Raw genomic sequence first — 15,672 nt, 5'->3', positions numbered from 1 at the left:
GATACTTGAAAGATGTGGGAAATGTTTTTTGTTAATGCTATGAAATATATCATCTAAATGGGCAGTGTAACATAATTTAAAGTAAACACGTTTAGATGCTACTGTACTATTGAAGCCTGCCTGCCTCAAGTGAACCTTCCTGTACAGCATAAAACTGGGGGCTGGAACGGCCTTTGGAGACTGCATTCAAAGCTCTACTCCCATGCTGAGTAAAGTACACGATTTATGGTTCTTCTGTTTTAAATGTCCCTAGAGAACATGAGATGTCCCATAATTTCCCTTGTTAAACATTTCAGTGGTAAGCCAACTGGCTTTTATTAGCCTAAATTAAAAACAAATTGATTAGAAATCTCACATGTGGCTATGCCAGTCTATGTATAAGGACTTTTTTTCATTAGTAAAGAATTCTACAAGTTTTTTTCTTTTGAAAAATCACAAAAGTGAAATCTAACAAATTAATTTTCAATCCCAATGTGCCTATTCTAATAGTGGCAACATTTCTTTTGCATTTCTGTTGACTATGGTTGCATTAGTTTTAGAGTATGTGAGTGATTAATGACAGTTGATTAATGAGATAATGACTGCATTTTGAGTGGACCTGGATGGATGGAAGAGGCCGCAGGGATTTCTGCTTTCGTGCAGCTGGCCCAGTTTTGTGCGCTGAAACTCCAGGTTTTTGTGGTCATCCCTCAAATACTCCCCTTCAAGTTGAATGAGACTTGTATGAGAGTCAGTTATTGTTTGGAAACTTGAGGTGTTCTTTAGGAAGTTACTACTTCTGAGGAATGCTAAATTAGTTCTGTCATCTTTCTGCGGTAAACTTGATAAACAGCTTGATATATGCAGAATAGAATAGCCTAGTTGTATTTGTGGGGGTCATTCATTTATTCTTTCAGTCAGTCAATAGTAATTGCACACCTGCGACGTGCCTATTATGGTTCTAGGAGCTGGGGGGTCAGTGGGAAAGAAAATATATAAAATCCCGCCTGCATGGAGAATGGGGAACAGAGAAAGCCTCTCTGAGATGATGATATCCAAGCAAAGCCCTAACAAAGGCGAGAGAGCAAGCCGTGCAGAAATCGGGAGGAAGGGGGAAAGGAACAGCAAAGGCCAAGGCTGTGGGTGGCAGCATGCCTCGCACATCCACATGGAGTCACCTCTCCATGGGCAAGTAGAAAGTGAGGTCAGGGAGATGACGACAAAAGAGGGATAAGAGCAGATCCTGTGGGACTTTGAAGGTCAGTGAGTAAGCCGGGAAGCCATTTGAGCATTTTGAACAGAGGATCGATGTGATCTGATGTTTACATTTTTAAAGAGATCACTGTGGTAGCAATATTGACTCTAAGGTGACTAGGGTGGAGGCAGGGGACTCGGGTAGGAGGATTTATTGACAGACTGGATGGAGGGAGCTGGCAGGATTTATTGACAGACTAGATGGAGGGAGAGCATGTGAGAAAGAGATGGAAAGAGGATGACTGCAGGTTTTGGCCTGAACAATTGGAAGGATGGGTTGTTATTTACTGAGACGGTGCAGACCTTGGTGCATATTGATCTGTTTCTTATTCACTTGCCGTGCCTGTGTGTTTTTTTCTTTTCATATTTGCTTTGAACACTGTAGCAGAGCCTCAGACCTGACATTTTTCTTTCTTTTTTTTAGCTCTCTTAAATGTGGTCAATAAAATACACAGAGAGTCAAAATTTTAACTTATACAGGATAACTTCTGGGGAAAATGAAGCATCCTTTTATAAATTATTTGATAAATAAACCTGTAAAAAGAAATAACCATCATAGCACGGATTGTTCTAGTAACAAGTCTACGGTTTGAGAATCAGAAATATAATAGAGAGACAGCAATTACATCGAGTGGAAAGGCAGGGTTTCTTCGGTTTCAGTAAAGTAACCTATAGATGAGTGTCATGACGTCAAAGCAAATCTGACATTTTCACAGAGGTGAGCGAGGTCTTGTAAATTAGTTCTTAAATGCGTTCACTCCTTTGTAACAAGCTGATTCATTTCCTTCATTGTCCATTTTAATATATTCTACTTTTAACTCTGTAGGTAAGTGAATGTAATTTGTTATTCTAGTCTACCTCAAGCAAACAGAGAAATACATAAAAAGCATCTACTATACGAGCCTAATTTATTTTTACCAATAATAGGAGAATTAATTTGGATAACCTACTTAAGGAGTTACATGTGTTTTTCTAAATGTTCCTAAATTTTGTATTCAACATGCTTGCATTTTTTTGCATTTTTATTCATTGCGTACATTAGCTGAAGGTACTTAGCATGCTAAACATTGACTAAAAAGATAATATTTTTCAGTGCCCACCAAATCTTCATAAGCAAGATGGATATGCATGCAATCAAAATCAGGTATGCTGGGCTATAAATTTTAAATGGTAATTTTAAAAGGATTAGTTAGAAAGATTTTTTCCTTTTTAATAAATGTAAATTTGAAGGGAAATTTATTCAAATAAGTCACTACAGTGGGGTTCTAAGTCAGAGTTGCTTCACGTATCCCAAATGTTAAATGTATTACATTTAACCCTGATCCAAATTGAGAGAAAAGAAAAAAATATATATTGGCTGAAGAATTAGGAATCTAATTTATTGAGTTGTGACCGTCTGTCAATAATTTCAGCCTGTCTATTATGGGGAAATATGACAATTTTTTATAGTTTTTTTTTTCTGAATCTACATTATAACCTAACCATTTACACATAAAAGAAGCTAAAAATCATTTTGATATCACCCAAAGAAATATACTAAGTTTTGTTTTCCATAAAATTTAAAATTTTAGATGATTAGTTTGGATTTTCAGTGTTGTACAATGAGGTCTGTTCTGAGTTTTAAAATTTTAACTGCCTGTTATGCATCTTTTAAGATGTTTGTGATTCTTACTGGTTGCTATGGAAATACTAGGATATGAAATGGAAAAACCTTAGCCAAGTCACCTAGATGGAGATCGTGTAGTAAACATTACGGGGAAAACGAACTGATTCTGTGCGCCTTACATGTCTGCTCCTATCTCCAGGGTCGCTGCTACAACGGCGAGTGCAAGACTAGGGACAACCAGTGTCAGTACATCTGGGGAACAAGTAGGTCGCATCTTCCTGCTTGATGGTCACACAGACAGTTTTCTCTTAATATCGTTCCTCTCTGCCGGTCTCGCTGAAAGACATGCACGGCTTCGAGTGATGTTAAAAAAAAAAAAAATCTGAAAAGGATGAGAGAACTGTGAATCTGAGCCACAAAAGCTTTAGAAAACAACTGCATCAGTAGGGGGTTTGCTATTAGAACCGAACAGTGTCCTTCAATGGCCGTGGCTCTCAGAGAACAGATGCCATACTCGCTTGCAACAATTAGGCTGAGTGCAGCGGTCATATTCATTATCCAGCCAATTGTGTGGTTTACTCTGTAGCTTGTATTTAACATTAAGGCCCCCGCCCCTCCCCACTAACACATACTGGTTAGCTTTCTGGTTTTTACCCCAGGAAAGTACCAGAATTATTTTTTAAATTCTATCGCTTACTATCTCAGTTCAAAGTGAAGAAATGCAGATGCTTCCTAAGGAGCAGACAGGTACACGGTTATGGTTCTCATGACATTCCCTAAACGTTAATATACCTGTTGTCTTCCTGACACGTACGGCGCCTCTCCAGCGAACATCAGCTCAGGAGGGCCGGACTGGAAGAACAAGAAGTTCTTGGAATTTTACCAGCCTTGCTGGCTGAGGCCAGGCCACCCAAAGGAAAAGAAAGAACACAAAAGGAGAACAGGGCCCCTGGCACAAATGATTTCAGAATTTGGCGAATATCATTTATCTAAAAGATTTACATTCAGCGCTTCAGTTTTGACAGAGGAAACATACAAGAGACATATTTGTTTTTTAAAAGGTTTAAATATCAAAATCCAGGTGCCAATATAAAATCTCAATGGTTTACAACTTTATAATTAATCTCCTAAAATTAATATAAAACAGGATTAAGAATGTTTACTCATTTTCTGTGTGTCACTTCACTCGTTCCTGCTGGGAATTATTCCCACGTCCCAGCCTCAAACCCACCAACAAGAATCGGAAAGAACTTCGTTTCTCAGGTTAAAAACAGTGTTATGTTGGAGCTTTGTTTGCGTTAGCATAAAGAGCCCATTGTTAAATTGCTAGGAATTTTACAAGCCAGCGGACATCACAGTGACAGCTTGAAATCAGCCGTGGAATATTTACTCCATGGAAACTAGCAAATGCTACAAATCAGGATTTTTTTTTTTTTCTTTTCCTGGAGAACTAGTTGTTAAAACATTTACTGGCACACAAGTCATGGATAGCAAAGAGAATTAAAATTAATTTTCTTCTCTTGTCCATGTTCAAAAGAGGCCGCGGGGTCTGACAAGTTCTGCTATGAAAAGCTAAATACCGAAGGCACCGAGAAGGGAAACTGCGGGAAGGACGGAGACCGGTGGATCCAGTGCAGCAAACAGTGAGTGGCTCTCTCTGGCTGCATCATGCCTGGACGTGGAAGCCTGTGCAAATGCAAAATGAGCACAAGATAAATGTTACTGGCTTTTTCTATAAATGTTCAATTATTCAAAAATTTAAAGTATATATTTTAAAAATACATTAGTATACCTAGAGGCAAATGGCTGTGGATTAAACTGTTGCTATGCTACAGACTCACGCCGTTTCTGTAAAAGTCAGAAAATTCCCACGTGCTGTATTTCACTTGATTCTTGTTCTGAAAAGATACTTTGCCAAAGTATTGCAAATTAATGTTAGGTTTTAATTTTCCACTTTTGCTAGAACATATGGCTTATGAATATAGTAGTATACACAGAGTTTAAGAGGCAAAATATATGGAATGTATATATTTTGGGGACCATTCAAAGTGAAATGATAATATATTTTTGATCATTTCACAAGTATGATTTAATCAGACTCACAATATCTATGCCATTTGATTTAATCAGACTTATAATATCTATACCAGAGATTTTTTTTTTTTGCCCTTCTAAAAAGAATCTAGTTAGTGGATATTGGAGGTGTCTTTCCTCAGGAAGTGAGATACTTTCAGAGCACGCTGATGATATTTCCCTTTGATTAGCTGAGGAAAGTTAGAATTCGGATTTAATAGGTTATTAAAGTTAAGTCAATGATTTGGATCTATGGAATCATTAAGTTATAGGCCAAAGGTCCTCCAATTTTCCTTCCATAGCAGTGAAGATTTTTCTCCCAATGTTGAAGCAGAGCAAGAATTTAAGGGCAAGTTTATTTCTTTGCTCAGTGATCTCTGTGTTGTACTTTATGAAACTTGGCCATTCCAAGTCTTTGATAGTGGGTGATGCCTTAGCAGGCAACAAATCTTTGGCTATGATTTCTTTAACATTCGACCAAAATAATAGAGAACAGAGCTTCACATCTGCTGTCTCATGAGTGAGGTTACAGATGTTCTGAGATGTTGATCCTCCATCCTTAAGGTGCCAGGGAGTAGGAAGAAAGGGAGGGGACCTGAAGTAGTCAAAAGCCATGGGGTTGGACACTTCTGAATTTGATTAGCTTCGTTCATTGACTCCATGTCCTAGACAAATCTGATCATTTCTCTGGGTCTCTGTGCCTTCAAAACATTTGGGAGGCATTGGATTATTGTAAAAGATCATGGTTTTAATTTGTATTTCCCCAGATTACAAATGGAATTTAGCACATTTTCATACATTTATTGGACTTGGATTTCCTTTTTTGTGATGCGCCACACACATTTTTTAGGAGTCATTGTTTATTTAACAGATAGACTGGAGCTAGATGCCCTCCTGGTGGATGAGTCATTCAACAAGGTCACCCAGGACCCAGATGATTTCTACCCCTCTGCTCTGGAATCCTTAGCATGTTGAGGTTTTGTCCTTATGCTTGTGAACTCAGGATTGTGAGGTGGATACAAAAGCTACACAATCAAAGGTGGGAAGTAGGAGTAGGAGCAAAAGGTCTGCCTTCTGTCAATCTCTAATCTTTTATCCAGAAAGCAAAATCCTGCCAGCATTGCCTAGCTGGCTTTTCCTCACATCTTTACAGCCCAGGGGCCACTTTTAACTCTAGGAAGGTAGGGAAGGGGGATGTATAGGAGAGTGGGTGTAGGGAATGGGAGTGCCATGACCAGCTTAGACAGTTGTTATGATCCATCTTTCAGGGCTGGCCACTGTTGCCCCAAACAAAACCGTGATCTTCTTAGTAAGGAAAGAGGGGGTTATAGCCAACCAAAGTATCTAAACAAGTGATTTTGTTTAGAAGAAAAGAGATATTTAAAAAATTTGAATATATGAGGACTGAATAGTTTTGATTATTTTAACTTTATTGTTTTTTTTTCTTTCTTTCACATGTTCAGTGATGTATTCTGTGGATTTTTACTCTGCACCAATCTTACTCGAGCGCCACGTATTGGTCAACTTCAGGGTGAGATCATCCCAACTTCCTTCTACCATCAAGGCCGGGTGATAGACTGCAGGTAACATATTAAATGTTGGAAAACCTAATAAAGCATGAGAATTACAAATTTTGAAAAAAACAAAAATCAGTGATTTTTTTAGTTCTGACAAGAGGAAAGTTGACTTAGATTTTTATTATCACCTTTCATGTGGAGAGCCAATTAACAAACATAGTTGTATATTGCTTTGAAAATTACATTTGCTCAAAATTTTACTAGTTATTAGTAATGAGACATTCTTTGTAATCATAATCTTTAGAATAGAATTACAGTATTTATTTTAACCTGTAAAGTTTTTGAGCATTGGAATATGACATGCTTTGAACACTGTGTGTTTTATTTTATGACCTCCCCACCCTCCCAAGAAAAGAGTTCAAGCTATACTTTATGGGCCGGGTGCGGTGGCTCATGTCTGTAATCCTAGCACTCTGGGAGGCTGAGGAGGGAGGATTGTTCGAGGTCAGGAGTTTGAGACCAGCCTGAGCAAGAGCAAGACCCCGTCTCTACTAAAAATAGAAAGAAATGATCTGGACGGCTCAAAATATATATAGAAAAAAAGTTAGCCAGGCATGGTGGCGCATGCCTGTAGTCCCAGCTACTCGGGAGGCTGAGGCAGAAGGATTGCTTGAACCCAGGAGTTTGAGGTTGCTGTGAGCTAGGCTGATGCCACGGCACTCTAGCCTAGGCAACAGAGCAAGACTCTGTCTCAAAAAAAAAAATAAAATAAAAAATAAAAAAACTATACTTTCTGTAGCATGTGTCTGGTTTAGAAGATGGTTTAGCAAATACCCAATCACACATAAAAAATATTTATTAAAATATTATTTATAGCTGTAAGCAAACATTTGTATCCACTTGTCTGTGAGTGCCATGCAAGTAGATATGATGCTTATTGTTTTTAGCCAGGGAGTCATATTATATTCCAAATTAGGATTTTTCCTTTCAAAGTAGTCATAATTCTCAGATACTGTTTTCTTACTCACTGATATGAGTGCTGCCCAAAACACTTTTGGGATTCCCCCTACAGAATTGCCTTTGGCATCTGCAAACTTTTATTTTTAGTATCCTTAGGATACCAAATCTCCACTTTATGTGACAGAATTATCCAAAAGTAATTTTGAACACATTTTAGTAAATTGATTGGGTACCAGATTGGATAACGTGATGTCTTGGTCAAATGGTTGCTGCTTTTCTGTCTCTTAAATGACTCTGAAGGCAATTCTAACAGGGTTTTAGACTATAACATCCTTCCTGGAATAAATTTGTAATCTTCCAAGCTAATTACTTTGATGTACACAAGCTTTTTCTTCAAATGTATATGTTTTTACATTTCTTTAGGTACAATAGACTTGTTAAATTATATTGTATGCTAAACTAGCATGTTTGTAAAATATCCAGCAAGGTATTCTATTAGTAATTACAGCATTGATTATCGTTCAAGTTCAAGTTATTTCTAACTTTGAAATTTTAGAAGTATAAGTTATGCACCGAAGTGCACGAGAAGATATTCCAGTCAATGATGGACTGCACACAGGACAGTGGTCTCATAAGATTATAATACTATATTTTTTACTGTACCTTTTATATGTTTAGATGCACAAATAATTACCATTGTGTTACAATTGCCTACAATATTCAGTACAGTCACCTGCTATGCAGGTTTGTAGCCTAGGAGCAGTGGGCTATAGTGTGTCGTAGGCTATATTATCTGGGTTTGTGTAAGTAAACACTATGATGTTCATACAATAATGAAATCACCTAATGACACATTTCTTAGAACTTAACCAGTCATTAAGTGAGACATGACTGTAAATATCAATAGAAAAGAACTGGTGTATTTATTTTTTTCAATCATCAATAATCAAATCCTCTGAAATAATAACAATTTTCATTTGTTGTTTTCCCGATATCTTCTTTTTTCTCCCATGCCACATCTGAAAGCCTCAGAGAGCTAATGATATATTTGCTTCTGTTTTCTCATGCAAACACCTCCTCCCCTATTCTTAATGTTGGGTCTTCAAAACAAGTGAAGATTTAGAATACACTTCATGCAAATGACATTTTTTCCAGATGATGTACAGTGTAATAATGAAAATGAAAGATAGTTTCTTTTTCATGCTCTTTCATTAAAGGGAGGTGGGGGAGGGGGAAGAGGAAGAGAAGAATGGGAAAATGCTAGGAGAAACCCATGTCCACTGACAATCTCTTCAGTTTCATGAAGAGCAACCCTCGCTCGTGTTGACATTGTATTTCTAAGTGTGGTGCTAATGGTTCTGTGGATATTTTTCTCCTTTTAGTGGTGCTCATGTAGTTTTAGATGATGATACAGATGTGGGCTATGTAGAAGATGGAACGCCATGTGGTCCGTCCATGATGTGTTTAGATCGGAAGTGCCTACAGATTCAAGCCCTAAACATGAGCAGCTGCCCACTCGATTCCAAGGGTAAAGTCTGTTCAGGCCACGGGGTAAGTAGGTATCACCGTTCCAGCTTGAACCTTCGTTGTCTGGCATCCTCAAAGTTCTCGGTGGTTAGACTTCCAGTTCAGCCATTCTCTTATTGTGGCTATTTTTAATACTGATTATGATTATTTTCTTCATACCCTTATCTGCTAAGGATAAACCGTGTGTTAATATGGTTTCATTTTTGTTATTTATTTTATCGCTGGCTATTTGTATTCACTACATTCTCCTGATAAAACTTGACGTCTGTATTAGTCAAGGTTCTCTAGAGAGTAGAACCAATTGGAGATCTTTCTATCTATCTAGATATAGATATGTATGTAAAAGGAGATCTATGATGAGGAATTGGCCCATGTGATGATGGAGGTTAAGTCCTACAATCTGCTGTCAACAGAATGGAGACCCAGGAAAGCCAATGGTGTAATTCAGTCTGAGTCCAAAGTCTTGAGAACTGGCAGAGTTGGATGATGAAAATCTTAGTCCTAGGGCTGGGTAAAATGAGATGAAGTGTCCCAGCTCAAGCAGTGAGGCAGAAAAAAAAGGGGGCAAATTCCTCCTTTCTCCTTTTTGTTCTCTTCAGGCCCTCAATGGGTTGGATGATACATACCCACTTTGAGGAGGGAAGTCTACTTTATGGAGTCCCCTAATTCAAATGCCAATCTTGTCTGGAAACACCCTCACAGACACACCCAGAAATAATATTTAATCTGGGCCCAGTCAAGTTAACACATAAATGAACTATCACAACATCTAAAGTGTTAGAAGAAAATTGATGAGATTCCTAAAGGAACTGTAGACCCCATGTGACTATTTTGTACAATTCAAAACAACCTAAACCATCTCAGTCATTCACTTTCAGCTACCCAGTATTCATACTGAGTATGTGCGTGTACAAGATTGCACTAGACTAGAGGTTGGATCACTGATATAATTCATGTGTTTAGAGTTGTACAGTTGTGCTTGGACCATTGTCAGCCAAAGAGAAGATGCTGTCCCTCTTCATACTTGCACATACCCATAATTCTGTGAACAGAATGTTTGGGCAAGTTGCCCTTATCGCAAACCTAAGCTTCCTGTCCAAAACCAAATTTTAGTAATTATTTAAATTTGGCTTAGCAAAAAGAAAGTCCTTCAAAATTTATATAGACTTCAGAAGTAGAAAAATGATATGTGAAGAAACAGAGCACTAATATAAAAGGGAGATGCTAGAATGAAGGTAAAAATAATCCAAAATAGACAGGCAGGCAGATGACATGGAGTAGGACAAGGTGGAAGGCCCCCGAAGCTTGTGCCCAACGATAATCTAGAGTTTTGGTTTTGGTTGAATCATAGGCTCACAGGAGCCAGTATGGCTTAGTGATTGAGAGCATGGGTTTGGGGGTGAGAAAGAATCCTGGGTTTGTGTCCTGGCTCTGCTTCTTGCCATCCCAGTAACTCTGGGCAAGTCACTTAACCTCTCTCAGCCATCAGGGTGCTGGTGTGAGGATTACGTGAGATGCTTTGCATAAAGCACTTAATGCAGGTACCTGGCACACAGCAAGTAATGAGTAATTGCTGCATTAAAGTAAAATCCCTGGGCAGCCTTTTTAGTTATTTCAGTTATTGCTCTGAAAATATAATACTTAATGCATAAAAGGGCCCTGACTTCTTTCCCACTACCACTCCCACTTTTTTATCCGTTGAAAAAAAGGCCAAATTCAGCCTTGTTAATCATAGTCCTGGAATTACAACATTTAAGAATAAAAAGCTTTGGCAAGGCATGGTGGCTCACGCCTGTAATCCTAGCTCTCTGGGCTGAGGTGGGCGGATCTTTTGAGCTCAAGAGTTCGAGACCAGCCTGAGCAAGAGTGAGACCCCGTCTCTACTAAAAAAAAAAAGTAGAAAGAAATTAGCTGGACAACTAAAAAAAAAAAAAAAAATATATATATATACACACACACACACACACACACACACACACACACACACACACACACATATAATTAGCTAGGCATGGTGGCACATGCTGTAGTCCCACTACTTGGGAGGCTGAGGCAGGAGGATTGCTTAAGCCCATGAGTTTGAGGTTGCTGTGAGCTAGGCTGACGCCACAACACTCTAGCCCGGGCAACAGAGTGAGACTCTGTCTCAAAAAAATAAATAAATAAAATAAATAAAAAGCTTCTAAGTTTGATTTTTATCATCCCTAAAAATCTATCTCTGAATGTATTTCACAGGGAGATAAGGGCTCAGGTGTTTGTTTTTTGTTTTTGTTTTTTTTTTTATCTAAAGTCCCAGTTCATTCCAGCATGCTGCATAGTGCCCAGAGAGAGAGGAGATACGAGGTCACTCTGGGCTCTTCAGCCTGGCTAACTGAGAAAAGGAAGAACCACGAATTGGGAGGGAAGGCAGGAGGGGTGCTTGTTTGGTAGGGGAAGCACCAACAAATGAGTTTGGTGTTGAACACAGTGAGAGAATGCAGTCCGTTGGTGATTTATGTTCCTGGACTTTTATCTCTGGCAGTGCCTCTTGAGCCCAATATTTATGGAATTAAGCATATATGTTTTTAAAGTATGTTTCTAGAAACAGCTATTTCTGAAAAAAACTACCTTATTAGACATTTGTGTACTTAAATAACATTAACATGAATAATTGATATTTAAGAATTTTCTTCTTTATTTTTCTGTAACTAATGGAAAGATAATCATTCAACAATTTGATTATGTATTATTTCCCTTTGCCTAGTGCTCAAAACAGTGGGAAACTTTAAAAAAAATTTAAAACGTTTTCAAAGCTTCCTCCCCGTCCCTGTGTCTCTTGTACGTGTATTGTCATCATCCTGCAAAGCACAGTGAAAATGCCCCATCGCTGTTCTTTTTTCTTCACAGGTGTGTAGCAATGAAGCCACCTGCATCTGTGATTTCACCTGGGCAGGGACAGATTGCAGTATCCGGGATCCAGTTAGGAACCCTCACCCCCCCAAGGATGAAGGACCCAAGGGTTTGTGTGATTTCAGTTTCAATTCATTGCATACTGAATTCATTGGCACCGCTCCAGTGCACCAGTATAACACTTTAGAGAGGAGACACATAATAATATCTCTTTTTACCATTAAAATGTATAATTCATGTTATAGCAGAATTAAGGATTCTATATAGATCACATTTTAAAAATGTGTTTGAATTACTTCTCAGTCTAAACTAAGATTAAGAAAAAGTAAATATACTAATTTCCTTTAATAGTTTTTTTTTTCTCCTTTAAACATCATTCTTTTTCTATACTCACAAATGCTAATTATAGTTTGTCTAAGGCACTATGCCCGTTTTCTAATGGATAAAATCTTTTTGGCTGACATGAGATTCTGGTCATTTCTCAATATTTGAATCCCTCAGAGGGAACTGGTAGCCTTCTAGGCTCTTTTTAAATACTCTTTTGATTAGGAAGGAGTTGGAATTTTTCGCAGAACTTTAATTCTTCAAAGGAAATATGAAAGATCTGGACCTTTGTTTTAATCAGTCATTAAGAGGAGAGACATTAGAATTTTAGAATTATTAATAGAAAGAATCTCAGTGACCACCTACGACCACCCTCCGATTTTGCAGATGAAAATGCCCAGGCCCTAAGCTCAGGTGATATCCTATCCAGGGAATGAGAGGCACGGCTGGGACCAGGGTCCAAGGGCCTGATTTCAGACTCATGCTCTCTTCTATTACATCATCTTATAATGTAGTATATGGCCACCATTTTCTTATCATTCTCCCCATTCCCAACCCCTCAGATGATTCTCAAAGATCTAGAAAAGCCATCAGTCACAATAAGCTTACTACAGCATCAGTAGCATGTACCTGAAAAACTAAAAAACCACTAAAACAAATTTTGATATATAGCAATGACATAGCACATCAGCTTCTTTTTCATGGTACTGCGAACAGTATTTTATAAGTAACTGCCATGCTTTTCTCCTCCAGGTAGGAAAACACATACAGGAATAGTACCATTTTGATCAGCTTAGTTTTGGATGAAAGTTCATTTAAACTCACTGAACATCAGTACAGTCCATATGGGAAAGTATGACTTGAAAAGCAGATGAGGCTCTATAGTCCTCAATTCCTGAAGAGATTTAGGAGCATGTGAATTGCTCAGTAATAGTGGGTGTGTTAAAACACATTTTATACATTCGCTTAATGTGGCCCTGATATTAAGATTCTATAAGGATCACAGTCTATTTTTGTTCTCCTCCTTCTATTTCTGAAAGGGAATATATTCCATACTTAGGCTTTTGTTACTTTAAAACTGGAACAAAAAAGTCTGGGATCCACCGTCTGAAGTTAGATTTAGAGAAGATTTAGGCTCTGACGACAGAAGCAGACGTTCATTCTTTCCAAATTTTCTCTCCATAGCATGTTTGTGATTTTTTTAAAAAAAATTTAGATGCTTTTTCCTCAAGTGATGTATATAAAGATGCCTGAACAGCTGAGCAGAGCTGAATTTACCTAGACTGTATACCCTTTCTTTAGGAAGGGATTATTAATTCTTGTTCTATTTTCCATTCCTTCACCCACCCATCCCTAGAAAAATTATTTGGAGGCATAAAGTAAACAGCTACATTCTAGAGAAAAGGGTGTTCACAGCTGCCTTTGTTTTATTTTGTTCTGTTTCTCTGTTCTATACTATCTTTTTTAAAAAAATAATTTTTCAGTCATTCAAGTAATACATGTTTATTAAAGAAAATTTTGAAAATACAGAAAAGATTAAAAAGAAAATAAAAAATCACCCTTAATCCCATGACTCAGAGGTAATCAATATGAGAAATCAATATGAGCATTGATTACCTCTGAGTTGCATGTTTTCTTTTTTCATTCTTAATGAAGACAATGGAATCATTAAAGTGAAGGTACCCATTGGCTCTAAAATTGTGGAAATCCTTGCGAATCTCTAATAATTTTGATTAAATTGAAAATACATCATTAAAGTAAATGAAGATCATTTATTTATTTAAATTATTAGGTTCCTAGGAAAATCAGTTTTAATATAATAAGACCTCTATTGATAAATTTTTATCTATTTATACTTTTTCAGCCTGTATAGAAAAATCTATTAATATGCTAGTAAAATGGGAAACAACAGAAATTAAACATTTTAAAAGTTTGTTGTAGATTTTATGATTTTACTTTTTTTTTTTTTTTTTTGAGACAGAGTGTCGCTTTGTTGCCCAGGCTAGAGTGAGTGCCATGGCGTCAGCCTAGCTCACAGCAACCTCAAACTCCTGGGCTTAAGCGATCCTACTGCCTCAGCCTCCCAAGTAGCTGGACAGGCATGCGCCACCATGCCCGGCTAATTTTTTCTATATATATTTTTAGTTGTCCAGATAAATTTTTATTTCTATTTTTAGTAGAGACGGGGTCTCGCTCAGGCTAATCTTGAACTCCTGACCTCGAGCGATCCACCCGCCTCAGCCTCCCAGAGTGCTAGGATTACAGGCGTGAGCCACCGCGCCCGGCCTATAATTTTACTTTCGATAGGTTAAAAGAAGATGTTCAGAGAGAAATTATATACTTTAACTTTTATTTTAATCCATTTAGCAAATATTTATTGAGTGTCTACTATTTAAAAGACAGCACATCTTTGGCACACAGTAGGCACTCAATAAATATTATGTCCCTTCCCTTTAGGAATATATACAGGAAATGAAATGCATGTTAGTGCTGATTTTCAGTTTATATCCATGCCTTGCTGAAGAGTAGCAGGTATGAACTCAAGATATTGAAACAATTAGTATGTTCTTGACTGTAGGTTCAACAGTGTGTGAGGAGCCACGGTTTTACTTAAAAACTGTGTGCTGTCTCTTTTTTCTCATGATCCAGCTGGTTTGGTTGGCACATGTCTTACTGAGCACAGTGTTTGGGCCCTCCCCAAATGCTTGTCATATAATGAGTGACACCCATGATGGTCTAGCTAGCCAGACATATCCATAGATGAAGGTTTTCTGTATAGATGTAGTGAGAGGGGAGTAAAAATACTGAGTTTTATTTAATTTCAATGTGCATCCTTGATAGGGAGCAAAAAATTCAAGAATCATAATAAAAATATTGCCCTTTATATCATGAGCATAAAAGATAAATTCTATACCCACCTGCCCTTTTGAGATCAAGACTAAATTAGTAAAAATAAAGGCAAATTCTGTGATTCTGTTTTCATCGACTGGAAAATGTCAGAACAAACCCATGTGTTTTGGGTATTTCTGTTATTTTAGCTATAAGTTCCTGGAAGATTGAGAAGTTCATCCTCTCCATCTGAGTAGGGACTAAAACATACCTGAAAGCATTGCCACTGTAGTCAATCTGCACTTGAAAAAGTTGTCTGCTGTGGATCCACAGTTTAAAGCATGCTAGATTATTCACTCCAACTTCTCAAACCAAATTATTGAAAGATTAGAAATAGGATCTCAAAACAAAAACCATGTGAGCAAGGATTTTGAAAAAAGATTTTTATTACATATTACTTTATTCATTTTTTTCTACATTGTCATTTATTTCATATATGAAAACTCTTCTGGTCCCTCTTTTCTCAACTTGTTTCCATTGAAATCACTGAAGGAAATTATTTTGGTTTGTTCTGCAAGGCTAGAATTTATTTTAACTCTGTTTAGAAGACCTAGAATTTCCACCCATTATAGGGAGATCCATGTCAAGTACCCTTAATTTTTGTCAATCCATAGACACCTTTGCATGGTGCTTATTATGGAATATGATGGAACT

At 37.5% G+C, this 15,672-nt stretch overlaps 1 protein-coding gene across 1 annotated transcript in view; it reads left to right on the top strand.

Moving 5' to 3' along the window:
• ADAM23 (ADAM metallopeptidase domain 23) overlaps positions 1-15,672 on the top strand; it is a 61,823-nt gene that overhangs the window by 29,741 nt on the left and 16,410 nt on the right. The window contains exons 14-19 of the mRNA XM_045560257.1: positions 2,327-2,377; positions 3,039-3,102; positions 4,377-4,482; positions 6,376-6,495; positions 8,772-8,940; positions 11,803-11,914. Coding sequence (XP_045416213.1) covers positions 2,327-2,377; positions 3,039-3,102; positions 4,377-4,482; positions 6,376-6,495; positions 8,772-8,940; positions 11,803-11,914 — 622 coding nt within the window. The remainder of the gene's footprint in view (positions 1-2,326; positions 2,378-3,038; positions 3,103-4,376; positions 4,483-6,375; positions 6,496-8,771; positions 8,941-11,802; positions 11,915-15,672) is intronic.

This window comes from Lemur catta, chromosome 8 (assembly GCF_020740605.2).
Source record: "Lemur catta isolate mLemCat1 chromosome 8, mLemCat1.pri, whole genome shotgun sequence".
Taxonomy (NCBI): Eukaryota; Metazoa; Chordata; class Mammalia; order Primates; family Lemuridae; genus Lemur; species Lemur catta.
The sequence above is the reverse complement of the archived record's forward strand: the minus strand, read 5'-3'. Positions and strand labels throughout refer to the sequence as shown.